This window comes from Herpailurus yagouaroundi, unplaced genomic scaffold (genome assembly GCF_014898765.1).
Source record: "Herpailurus yagouaroundi ecotype Mexico unplaced genomic scaffold, PumYag 164, whole genome shotgun sequence".
NCBI lineage: Eukaryota > Metazoa > Chordata > Mammalia > Carnivora > Felidae > Herpailurus > Herpailurus yagouaroundi.
Window position 1 is genome coordinate 16737726 of NW_024412405.1, and position 14020 is coordinate 16751745.

Consider the following 14020-nt stretch of genomic DNA (forward strand, 5'->3'; position numbering starts at 1 on the left):
GGACCGCGAGATCGTGACCTGGCTGAAATCCGACGCTTAACCGAGTGCGCCACCCAGGCGCCCCTTTGTTCACGCTCTTTGACAACAATGTGGAAACCAGCGTTCACTTGCGCTTCTCTGCCCATCCTCTGAGACTAGTCCTAGAGGCTTCCAGAAAAGCTTTTGTAGCCTTAGCGCTCCTTGAATGCTGAAGCCTGCAGGTGAACCAGCCACGTTCTGTAAAGACCAAGAAGCCTACCTACAGGCTTTGTGTCAGAGCCAAAATCACAATGAATATTTGAAATCTTTGAAATTATATGTTGTTGTTTGTAATATTTTAAAACTTTTAAAAAAGTTTACTTATTTATTTTGAGAGAGAGAGAGAGTGTGTGTGTGTGTGTGTGTGTGTGTGTGCACGCAGGGGAGGAGCAGAGAGAGAAGGAGAAGAGAGAGAATCCCAAGCAGGCTCTGTGCCATCCGCACAACCCACAAACTATGAGATCATGATCTGAGCTGAAGCCATGAATTAGCCACCTAACTGTCTGAGCCACCCAGACTCCCATGTTTGTGATTAATAACAACAACAGCCGTGCTTAATCTAGCAGAGAGCGGTGGAACTTCTCTGTGGAAGGGAAAAGTTTAGGGCAAGCCATGATGTGACAGATGAGGAAGACCTAGAAATTGGTGGCCAGATTTCACTCACAACTAGGTGTCTTTGAATTTTAAAAAGTAGTGATGAATCCCAGACATTTATGCAAAAGTATCATGCTTCAACTATAATTTGATAAGCGACTATAATAGTCTCTGGGTCGTTCAAGTTGCTGCTTGGCACACAAAGTGTATTGCAATTAAAAAATAACCACACACACACACACACACACACTCAAGCCTTCTTTGTTATATCACCATCAAAGTTCTCCAAAGTCCCCTTCAAAAAATATTCCTAAAGGTCCATTTTCCTTCTTACTTCAAAACTGTTTTCTAATGGAAATATGTTAGGAGGCTTTTATTTGTTTTGTCAAGAAATCTTGACAAAAGAGAGGAGGCTTTCTTTGCGTCAGCCCTCGCTGTTAAAATCCTAATGAAATATTTCTTGTTCCTTGAAGACTGTTGTATAAAGAAGATTTGATTTTCCTGAGTAACTGGAAATATCTTCGGGAGGACATGTCTTGCACTCAAGATAGCCTCTGGGTTTTTGGACTTTATGTGAGGAGATCAATTAAAGCAGTTTGCCGCCTTTGTGTTTTCTTCCCAGACCTAGTCTAGCTGTTTCATGTTACCTCTTGTCTCTGGCACTCAAGGAGCTGTGAAGAGCGGGCCAAGGAAATGCTAGGCTTTTTCAAGTGCAGGATGAGTGTCCTTCACTGAAATGAATGCAAGCTGCTGTGGGGAGTTTCCTTACATCAAAATCCCTTAAAATCAAACTTACAAACCCATTGTTTTCCTGCCTCATTACACACAAATAATTTGTGAATTTATATTGTAATTTTTCTTCCAGCCGAATCAGAGCCCCACGATTTTGCAAGTAATTCCACACAGAAGCCATTGGAACACACATTCTGGAGACTTCCACTGCGATCAATAAGTTCGCTGTTGCTGTCGGCCCACGCAATTTCTCTGATTAACCTGTGAAAAGTGTTCTCCTTCATGAATGCTGTTCAGAAATACACAGATATTGTAAAAGGCGACAAGGGCAGGTTCCAGAACTCAAATTCTTGGTGATCTTAAATGATGATGTATGAAAGAAAGAGAGAGGCAGAACAATTTGATTTGCTCCAACTAGGCTGACCTAGAAAGGAGAAGAGCAGAAAAATTGCTTTGCCTAAGCAAACATGACATCAAGTCAGACAAGAGCAGTATTCGCAAAATGTAATATCGAAGCCTCACTTAAAATATACATAGTCTGGATCTGAAAGACAATTAAATGCCGGTAATAAAAACATCTTTGCTCATTCTGCTTTTCTATTACCATTTTCTACTACTTGCTGGCAAAAGCTTCTACCTCCTCCTTTCAGATACTGTCCTAAGATTTGGAGTTGGGACTCCTTTGCCCTGATTAAATTAGGACTGAATTCGAAGTTCAGTTAGGCCAAACAGCCATCCGACGCTAAAAATCAAGCTGACTTCCGAAGCGATACTGGTTTTCTGGGACAATACAGACACTCTCTTTGTAACAAAAACTTAGAGTTCTCTTAGGACTCTAAAAACATTTAAGCACAATCTTCACCAGTACACGGTCTGAGTGGAATCATAGCTACTTTTGTCTGGCATTCCCCCAAAGTGCCGTGAGCTCCTTGATTAGCCACCCGTACTTGGTTCCTATTGGCGTTCCTATTGGTTCAACAGATATGTGTTGAACGAATGAAGGATTTTCCTCTTCTTTTTCATGTACGGTCTGTCTTAGAGGTGGAGACAGGAAGGAGATAGGTTTTTATCGATTTAAAACACTTGCCTTGGTCATACACGTTTGTGTACTCACATGTCCATTTTCACTGTGTGAAATGTCCATTACTCACATGTCCATTTTCACTGTGTGAGACACAGAGGGACACATGTCCCTGCCTTTTTGACAGCAGACTTGGTCATATGACCTCCTCTGGCCAATGAGCTGTGAACGGTGTGCTGTGCCAGGAGGGGACGTCAATGACTGTCTTTGCCCCAGTCTCTATTACCCCCACTACCTAACAGGGGAAGCTGTGGATGATGGCTGCTCTGGGACCCTGGGTCCCGGAGTGAAGGGGATGATCATGTGCAGCTGACCCACAGAAAACCCACAAAGGATACTTGGCATGACTGAGAAATAACCTGTGTTCTTTGTGAGCCATTTTGGGATCTGTTTGGAGATGCCGCATTGCCTAGCTTGGTTTATCCAGATCGATAAAGTATTGGAAAAGCTCCTAAACATATTACACAAACCCAGCTTCCAAAAAATTATTTGTTAACCAGCAATAGAATGGTGCTGCTGCAGCTGCAGGTTCATTCATTTACTGTCAACCAGACTTTTTTTTTTTTTTTTTAATAGCTTGGCCAATCTTTTAGGTGTTAGAAAATACCCATGGAGTCGGAGCCTTTGACTATAATGACCATGAATGAGCTTAAGTAATAAAATTATTGTGTATTGCAGATATCTTTCTACCTTTAACATTTATGAAGCAAAGTCAATTTTCACTCAAACAGGTTTCTTTTCATCTGGTTTTCTCCACAATGTTTATGCCTGAGGTTTATCGCTAGCAGTAAAGAGTGTCCAAGTATGTTATGGGAATAGGGAAATTCCCAGTGCTTTAAAATGTATTCCATAGGCCCCAGAGTCAGTTAAAAGCTGATTGATTATACGGCAAATGCATCAAAACTAGTATTTATGAAATATCCCATTTCTTCAGCTCTATCTCTCATAAGCGTGAACATCACATTTGGGAGTTGCGGTGCGAATATCTCAGACAGCGATGAGAAAAAAAAAATCACTGCAGATTTTCCATGACAAAGAGAAGGTTCTTTAAGCTGCTCAGTAAGTTAATGAAAGATCTATGTCAACTGGTGCCTCTCATGAACACATATTTTAAAAGGTATGGTTTAAGTAGTTTAGTATGGCTTATCTATGCAGGCTTTGATATTCAAGTCACCAAAACACTTATTACATAGCTGGATGAAGGACAAATACTCTGAATGAGTGTGTAGGTGGACTTTGTCATCTGACCGGGTCATAACCGACAACAAAGTTTCCGTTTACCATGTGTTCAAGTTACGGGCATAAAGCTCTGTCTGCAGAAGAGAGAATGGGCTAGGGGATCACCTATTCCAAAGATGCTACCGATGTTTCAATGTTTTCAGTTTGCATACTGGGTCAATGATAATTCATTTGTTAATACATCTTCCACATGTTCTTTACTGGTGTAATCTATCTTAGATTACAAAATCAAACTCCTATTTCCCGTACGCTAACATTTTATGGACTCTGTGCTTGATGTTATTTCCTGGAGGAGACAGAATGGGTCTAACAAGTTTGATAAGCTGTGCTTTTTTGCACATACTAACTCTTGCCTTTTTGATGATGCTACCACTAACGACACACTGTGATACAGACTGTATATGGGAGTTAGTGTTACTAAGTGCCATGCAGTGGAGACCTCAGTACATACATTGTGGATTGACCGATGCATAAAGAATGAATCAATTTGGGGTTAGCAGAAATCTAGGAATGCTGAAAGAGATGTTCATGTCTCAGGGGAAAATAAGCATATCAACATACCATCAAATAGACAGAAAATCTGTACAGCCATACTCGTTGTCTGAAAGCATAACATTTCATTTTTAGGACCCAGTCAGAGGTCAGCAAAGCTCTAGCTTAAATGTTTCTGAGGACGCAGGACAGTTTAACTTAGAGTTGAAAGTGGTTTTGTTGGTAGAATTCCCCCAACATGATTTCAGATCACTTACACCTGAACGGTGCAAAAAATACCCCCTTTAAAATGTGTAGCCTGACTTTATTTCATTGAGAGTCATGATTCTTGGAATGTGTCGTAAGGCAGTGGGGACGGAATGGGCTGCGGTTTCTCCCAGGGAATAATGTAGCCAGTGGGGTAATGCCTTTTCTTTCTCCCCAAGGCATACAACCCAACGCAACTGACCATAGCCTCGCCTGAGCTTAAAGAGAGGTCCATCTACATTTTCCCAGTTCACTGTCCTTCCACATTCCTGAAAGAATAGCTTCTCAAGGTGTACTGTCCACTGGGTGTGAGCTGACAATGGCATTCCATCCAGGGTCCCAATGGTGCACACCACTGAATTCGATTTTGCGCATCCTCCAAGCCCCTGGAATAAGCAGAATCTCCTGCAGACAACCCATCGTTTTACATGTTTGTCTTTCGCTGTTCCCTTCTTGGGCCTCATCAACCACAAGCCTCCTAAGCGGAAAGAAGCCTGTGCCAGGCGGCTCTCCCAGCTACCACACGCTGCTGATGTTGCCCAGGGAAGGGCAGAAACCAAAAGACCGAATACGTTGGGTGCTTTGGTTTTACTGTTTCGTATTTTCTCCCTGCTTTGAAAGTTCACTGTATTTTGCTGCTATCATTACCAAGGGTTCACTGAAGATGAAACTGGGGTGTCTCAGTGGGGTTTTGCAGTAAACAAGACAAAGCAGGTTCAGGCAAGACTGGGCCGTTCACAATCTGAAGTGGATTGAGCGGCAGCCATTTGTTGGCTGGGGTGAACGGGGCATAATTTATTCAGCGGCCACAGAGGCTGAAAGCCAGTCTGGCCTTGACCCATTTATCTTTAGAAAACTAATTAAAGTGGAGAATCTGGTTTACTGTTGTTACTGAGGTTTTACTTTGTCCTGCCCAGGCCAAGCAAAGACTGAGGTAGGGATGTGTGTGTGTGTGCGTGTGTGTGTGTGTGCGTGTGTGTTTGTGTGTGTGTGTGTGTGTGTGTGTGTGTCTGGGTGGAAGGTGGGAAATATCAGTTTCACCTAAAGACAGTGGCTGAAGCTCTAGATAATAAAGTAGTTTCTTAAATAAGGCCTGACATCCTTTTGAAATGCAAAATAGTGGATTTAGCCGGATGCAGAATCCTTTGAGGTGACAATGAAATGCCATGGCAATTTAAAATGAACAACAGACAGTTTCCCGAATCCCTGCAACCCAGGCATCCTAAATCACACCAAAATGGCCCCGAAGAGGTGTAGAAGAGCATTTTTATGACCAGCATTTGACTCTGAAACTGGTATTAACCATCAGGCAGAATGATACCAGGAAGTGAGTCGCTTTGTCCATTTTGTTTCAGAATAACAAAATAAAGTGCATACACATCGTGATATTTTATAAGTTCTTAAATCTATATGTAATAATGTCAATAAATCATATTTAGCACCAATAGCAAACAGGTGAATTTCAAAAGTAGCACTGTATTTTTGAAAGAATCATATGCAATAATGGATATCTGATTTTTTTTTTTTTTTGGCTCAGTTACAGGAGATTATGGGATGCCAGCAGGGAAGTCCTGCAGACTGGGTGGGGGTGGAGGATGATAGTATGATTTACCTTCCTTCCAATATGTTCGAGGAAATCATTCCCTTTGGGTGAAAGCCACAAGGCCCCTGCTAACCATCAGATAAGGAGATCAGATCAGATCCTGGAGCGATCAGGAGAATGTGCTGGGAAAGGCAGGCACATACCATCTGAGCTGCAGCTACCCTAGTTTTATCAAATGAGCCAAACTAATAAAACCCTGACCTGTCCTACCCGTGATGTTTTCTCCCCTCACTCTCCATTTAGCATCAGGAGGCCTTAAGCCATCTGTCTTCGCTGTTTCTTCTTTAAGGTCTCCTCTTCCTGAGTGGTCCTGTTCCAGATTTACCTCCTAACTTTGTTTTTCTCATTCCAACTGCCCTGGGCTCAGTTTGTGATGACAAATGGGAATACTACTCAGGGGACAATTTCCTTTTAAAGAAATGAATTTTAACAGAGCAATTCAGGCCTGAATTGAAGGCCAGACAGGCAGGGAGCACCACGATGTCATAGGCGTGCTGCATGGATAAACATGTGCCCATCAGGGGACAGTCCTTTTCACTCCTGGGTCCACAATGCTACACAGGGTTCAGCACTTTATTAAAAGGTATTATCAGTATGGGATGCTAGTATGAAAACCAGATTAGAGAACTTAACTATCTGATTATTATGGTTAATATAGAAAGTCAGGTAAGATAACCTGGGTGTGCTGTCCTCAGTCCCAACAAAAACCACTTTGTAGTAAAAAATATCCAGCGTTCCGATGCTCTAAGAGACATCAGTAACTTCAAGAAGGAAGGAAAAAAAAGAGTAAACAACCTAAACCACAAACTATTTCTTAACCCCCTAAGTTCTCTGTGTTCGCCGATGGAAAAATTAGCTCCTTATGCATGAGAGCTGATGTTGGTTTGTTGTTATTATCAGCGAGGTAATTATTCGCTCAGCACAAGAAGAAAAAAGCCAATATATTCTATCAGGGAAGAGCTAGTTTTTCAGGCAGACTACACATAGTCTGAACATTGGGATAGAATTTAAATCAGCCACCAAACGAGTTAGTCGAACACAAAGCTAAGATTGAAAACCTTGCCATTGGGAGAGAATACCAAAATGGTTATTCACCATAAATACCAGGCAGAGAGGAAAGCGGCTAAACCCGCGGGTCATGCGCAGTGTTCAACACACTCCAGACAATTTGGAAAGGGGAAGAGGAGGAGGAATTTCTCAAGAGCTCTCTGGAATGACCATACAAAGACAAATGAGGATGAGTGTAAGAAAAAAGAAGACCAAAGCTTACACTATGTTGCATTGTCCTCCACACAATCCTCTGGGAAGCAAGAGGAAAACAAATTTAAAGGAAAAAGAAAGAGAGATTATTCTATACATAATAGCACAGCATAGGTACAACGTTTCACTTTGTAGGCTGGTATTCCACCACCCCGCCCCCGCCCCCCAAACTCCCACAGAATGACTAGAAGAATATCTGAGAGACCTGTACGCATAGTGTGATGTTGAATACTTACTGGAGGTTCATTTTTCTAAACCATCGCCAATTTGATGAATTAACTTCCACGTCTGTTTTTTTTTCCTTTTAAACCTACTTTTATAAAATATATTCCTCTAAGACACACGATTTAAAGTATATTTTGCTCTGATGAATTAGCTGGAGTGCATGACAGACACTCCCTGCCCTGCGTGTCCAGGAGCTACAGAGCACGTTGTGCTCGATTTTCTGCACTGTACAATTAATTGTCTTTCACAGACGATACTCTGAAGTATCTCTGTATTCTCAGATCTACAAAACTGACCGCTTTTGGTTGATGCATTTTTATAATCTGTACCCCCAGTGACATTCCAGTGGAAGTTTCTTTAAAAACATTCATAGTTTCACGTCAAATTATGTCAGAGAATTCTTTAAGTGTAAATTTAAGAAAAAAAAGGAAGAAAACCAATCTTTTGCAAATAACCACCTCTGGCCTACTTAATTGAAAATCAGTAACAGGAGGTCGGGATAGAGAGACACTAGGGTGGGGATTGGTAACAGGAAACACATGTGACCATGCAACCAATCTCTTAACCAAATTAGCTGATGGCACTTGTATCTTCACCAAATCCTGGCTGTTGGCAGGAAGGACTGCAATTGTCTTTGATGAGTCAGTTTTCCATCAGCAGCTGAATTTATACAAATGCATTCATTCCTTATTGGATAATAAAAATAACTTGAGGGTAGTATGTCTGAAAGTCACTGACTACCTAGACTGACTTTTATGCCCATATAACTTTAGAGGAACAAAGGGAAATGTGTCCTAGTGATATAAAAGAGTTTACAAGTTCCCTACAAATCTAATGGAGGTTAAATGATGGAACTGATGGATTTTTGAGAGAGAGTTTTATTTTAATTATTTTATATAAATTCTAGCAACAGCTTGCCCAGGTTGGGGTTAGGAGCTTTATTTCTAAAATAAACCCCATAATTGCCAGTTCACATAAAAAAATTGCATTATCATAACTGATATAAGAACATTTACCAAAAGATCCCAAAGTTAATTAACAGAGGTACTCATTTTAAGTGCTAGTAAGAAGCAAATCTCCAAGAGCTTTACAGTTATTTTCACTCTGGCAAAAGCAGTGGGGTGACTGGAATATTCTTTTGATGCTGTCCTTGAAGCATTTTCTTTGCTGAAACACTTAGAGAAATTAAGGGAAGTCTTTTCCAATTATCCTTCTTTTCTGGGACACATGCTTCTTATAAATATTCAGAAAACATCTTTTCAGGAGAAAATTAAAACAGGAGTAGATGACATGAGACTTGTTTATAAACAGTCAAAATAGGCTATAATATATGGCAGACCCATCAAGAGAGTTCACCAGTGCTTGTATCTTGGAGGAGATTTTGTCTGACTGTTGACATATAAGTTGTCACACAACCAGTCCATCTAAGGTAACCGGTTTACCTATCCACTATTCAGAAATACACTGAACCCTCAAAGGGAAGAAAGCCTTGGGGGCGCCAAGGGCTGCAAAGGAAAGTTCTGATGTTAGCTTTGGGCCTCCTTTGTATTTCTCAAGAATAACCCTGTATAGTTCCTTTTGATGTGGAAACAGCCCCTTGCCCTCAGGGACTGGGATGTAGCTCCAGGTTGGTTAATGGCTGGCTGTGAATTACAAATTGTTAATTCTTAGAATTTGGGAATTTAACTCAATAAAACATTTATAAACCTGCCATTCTCCCTTACAGAGCCTAAAGTCACACCTATGAGGAGCTAAGCATGTGCTGTCAGAGAACATTTTAGAATAAAACCGATTTATTGATTTGAATTCCTATGCACTGAATTTGGTCCTTATGCAGTCTGTCTGGTCCTTGGTTTTTACTCATGTTCGTACGATTAACCATTATGAGTTCTTTTCAGAAAAAAATTGATTAAAATACATTTTTGGGGGGTGCATGAAATAGCTTGCTATTTGTCAATACTCTTTAAGACCTTTACATTTGGGGCATTTTGATGATCATCAATGAATTTCCTTTATAAAGGGTTCAAATTCCAGTTTTATTTTCTATCAGATGTGAAACATCATGTGAACATCGCAAGGCACGGACGCTTTATTTAGGCTGTACTACATTGCACACATACTGCTGTCTCGAGAAAAATGTTTTTCTTGCTCTACTTCCCCTGTTTGAGTGTGTGTTTGTTTTCTGTGTGTTTATTTCTCCTGGAGAGGAGAGAAAACTGTGCTTCTGTTTCAACGGGAAAAACATTACTTAGTACTCATAGATATCATTGTATGGATCAAATTCCATGCAAATTTAACTAAGTGCATAATGTTCCCAAATTGTTTTTAAATTTTACCTTATTGTGCTAAGAACACTTAACGTGAGAGGTACCCTCTTAACAGATTTTTAAGTGCACAACACAGAATTGTTATCTGTGGGTGCGATGTTGTGCAGTAGATCGCTAGAACTTATTCATCTTGCCCTGTGCCCCAGTTCTTAAATGAGAGTTTATGAAAATTCCAAAAAGCTTGAATTACTCCAATAACTAAGTTAGAGCCAACTAAAATGGAAAAAAAAAAAAGAAAAAAAAAAAGAAAGAGAATTCAAATCCGTACTCACCATTTGTGCTTTGGTTAAAAGGATCCTAACATACGGAAGTTTGTAACGTGAAAACTCGAAAATGGAATCTAACGGTAACCATCATGTCTTTAAAACAATTGGCTAGTTGTTCAGGGGAATCTAACTGGTTGTTTAAAAGAAGAAAAGTGAGTAATTTTAAGAGGGGTTTTATTTGCTAACAAACAGTAATAAATTTATAACGTAATTCAGTGGCTACTCACTTCACTTGCCCCTTCACTTTGGCGCTTTGTGACTAGGGCTTTATGTTGTAAGTACATATGATTTTTATAGACAGATGCTGAGATGCATTTACTTGGAGGCCAAACTCAACCAATTTAATCTTAGGAGTTCTACACTGTAGAAGGATATTAACTAAAATGATAAAGTAATTTCTAACAGTGACTAATAAAAGTATTTTCATAACCAGAAATCCCTTGAGATCTGAGTTTATATGACATAATCAGATGTGGTTCAAGTATTTTATGACCTTAGGGTTTTTATCTGTTAGTTTTACATCAAGATAATTGGCAAAATAACATTAACAACACTAAAAATTACAGGTATATAAATTGTTCATGGTGCTATAAATTACATTGAAAATAATTGGGTGGATTTCTTAGAAATTATGAGCTTTTAATTTTTTACAACAAAACTTGATTTTTAAAACACATTAAAAATTGTGTTTACTATGCTCATGGTTGTATTCTCCAAGTAAACTGCTTTGCTGGTAGATACCTTTCGGTCCCCTAACACACATTTAAGTGGATCAAAGAGTGACTGTTTCTAAGGATTCCAACTTTTTAAAGACACACAATAAAGAGAAAATGGTAGTAACATTGACTCGGGGTCTCTTGGCAAGGTCTTTCAAACAGAAAACTTTATACACGAGAATGCATAGTAAAATCACACTGTTTCATAACTGAATAAATAACAGAAGCAGAGGAATAAGAAATGCGCTATTGTAATTATATCTCTGGAAGATATAGTAACTTAGTCTTCAGATTAATATTGCAGAAGAAATATGAAGTTGAAAATTTGGCCACTGCATGAGTGGATTAATAGTGATAAGATGCCTTAAATAATCTAATTCATGACCTAAAGGGAAGATCTCATTATTTTTCAATATTCTAATTAAGACCAGGAGCAGATACAAGAATGAGATGATTTTTACAACCAACTTTTTCAGAATCCCATCACGTCTTCTGAAGAATAACCCTGGTAACAGGAAGTGCCCACCATGGCCATCAATCCCAGAGAACTCACCAGCCGGTCCAAGCTTGTGCCTGCAGCAGTCGTTGGCCTCTCCTCAGGATTGTAAGGTCTGAACCTTGTATTAAAATTTTCAGGAGCCGAGCGAGCAGATCTGAGGGCTGGAGCAGGTTTGGGTTGGCCACATCCCTGAAAGACCTGGAAGAACCATTGGAAAGGTCAAGAAAGTTACACAATGAGATTCTTTCTAAGATCTTGGTGTAGAAGCATGCAATGCAATGTATCTCTAAACTTAAACAACAACAACCACTAATATAACAGAAAGAATTGACTAGACAGATATGGGGTGGCCTGACTCTTATTTTCAATATATACAGTCAATCCTCATTATTTACCGATTTTCTATTTGTGAATTTGCCTACTCACAAAATTACTGTGTAGGTCCAAATTCAATAGTCATGTGCTTCTGCAGACATGGGCAGAGTGGCCCTATATGCATGTACCCAGATGAGGCCGAAGGAGGTGACACTCTGCCTTCTCGGCTGAGCTCTCATGCTGAAAACAAGTGTCGTTTCTGTGGCCTATTTAGTGCCACGTTTTTCACATTTTTGTGCTTTTACTTGGCAACTTCCCTGTTTAAAATGCCCCCCAAGCTTAGGGTTTAGTGTTCCTGAGCACAAGGGGCTGTGACGTGCCAAATGGAGAAAGTATTTGTGTTAGATAAACTTTGTTCAGGCAGGAGTTATAGTATAAATAAATATAAACTTAAATAAGGTTATGTATTGGTTGGTTGACCAAAAGGTGACTAAAAGCCTGCAGGTGCCTAGCCCTGTGTCTCCATCAGTTCAGTATTTGCTAATTCAATATTTGTAGCAACTTTCTGAAATATAAATACCACAAATAACAAACACTGACCGTATTAAAAAAAAAGGAATTATAATCGTTACATCACAGGATGGTTTCAGGATTGAATGAATTGCATCCGAGACATTTTCACGTACTTGCATTTGGCATTCAGTAAATATCCGTTTGGGATTCCTGTTATGGTGACAAGTGTATTTCCTGTAGAGCATATAAGGCCAAATAACGTTGAGTGACTCCCCTCTGAATAATGAAAACCTCTACTGGAAGAGTTCTTTGAAAACTCTCTCTGGAGCAATGGTGTGGAAATAGGACAAGCCCATGTGGTGAAATCCCTGTAATGATAGTTCTCTCTAATTTTGTTGTTGACAGCTGTTCATGTCACAATTAGGTTTGCTGTGGGAAATCAAACATTTCATTGTAATGATCTTAGGGACCGAGCAGCCGGCTCTTTCCCACAGTGATTTCACTCACAGTGGGGTGAGGACGCTTCTTTTTGGCTGTTTTTAGAAGCTTGGTACTATCTGCTGGTTATCAGATGATCCCTTTACTAGAATTACAGAAACTATAGCAACATTTTCAGGAAGTTCTGATGAAGTTTACCTTCACTTTTCTTCCATTTTTACACAGGAGGTGATTCTACTTCTAGATACTTATTTGGGCCAGCTTTCTGGGACTATATCTACGTCAGCTAATTCTTAACCTGCCTGGGTATGTTTAGAATGTATTCCTTTCGGTTTTGTTACTTGATTCTGCGTTAACTCTAAAATAAGCATTTTTCATCAAGCATACTATGGGATTCTACTGAAGTACGCAGCTCTCCAGTGCCACTCCCAATGACAAATCCCATCTCCAGACACAATTCATTCAGTTCCACCACTACAGCTAATTTCTCTTCTGTTGTATTCAAAAGTTCTCCTTCGGCTCAGCATTTTGCAGAGTGGACGCACTTTGTCTTGCCATTCTTCGAGACTGGTCTTAACACACTATTGATTATTCTTCTCTCACACAATTTCTGAAGTTGATGGTGTAAACTCATGTGATAAAGATAGTGGGCCCTTTTCTCCCTAGTGCCTCAATCACTTCCCAGTGGCAAGGTCATTGCTGATGGAGGGTATTAACATTTCCAAAGCTCCAGGGTTTTGTTGAGTGTGCTATTCTGGATCCCTTTGAATATGACAGCTGACTTTTAGAAAGTGTAAAGCCTAGGGCAAAACGACGCTAATGGCCTTGCTGGAATTTCTTGAAGCAGGGCACTGAAAGAGTTAACAGACCTTCTTAATTTGCCCTTTGGGAAAAATCTGGCTCACTGGTTTAAATTAAATCAAAGGAGCAAGAAATGCCCTGACAGAATATTAGGGCCCCAGGGGAGATATTTCATCATAACAGAAAACCTTACCACTTGTTTGATTTTTTTTTTTGAGAGTGTTAATTATAATCACAGAACATGAGTAAGTCAACATAGCCCAGTAGCTTTTTGCTATTTATATTTTTAAGGTGGCTTCAGTGCAGAAATTGCTGAGACTATGACCCAAACTGAAGAAAATACGGACTTGTAATTATGACAGAAGCCACATCTCACCCCGTCATCAGCTGGAGACCTACAGAAAAATCCATTGCAATATGTCACGATATGAATCTTGAAGGTCCTTCAACACAGATTCTATTTTACCCTTAGGAAAAAAGGAAATGCCCGAAAGAGACCCTTCCACGTAGAGGGGCCATGCCCAGGGGTCAAGGGCTGGTTTTCGGAATTTCAAGAAACCGGAAAGGAACAGTTGCAAAGGAGACCAGAGCACCCATTCACCTTGTCACTGCTCGGGAGTGATTAAAATCCCCTGCCTGATTCTCAATGCAGCGA

General features: G+C 40.0%; 1 protein-coding gene across 2 annotated transcripts in view; it reads right to left on the minus strand.

Annotated features, from left to right (window-relative positions):
• Nucleotides 1–14020, minus strand: part of GPC6 (glypican 6) — a 1123065-nt gene that overhangs the window by 79102 nt on the left and 1029943 nt on the right. The window contains exons 6-7 of one of the 2 annotated variants that reach the window (XM_040487422.1): nt 11353–11496; nt 7276–7305 (exon numbers count right to left, since the gene is read on the minus strand). In XM_040487422.1, coding sequence (XP_040343356.1) covers nt 7276–7305; nt 11353–11496 — 174 coding nt within the window. The remainder of the gene's footprint in view (nt 1–7275; nt 7306–11352; nt 11497–14020) is intronic. The other variant, XM_040487423.1, reaches the window with a different exon arrangement.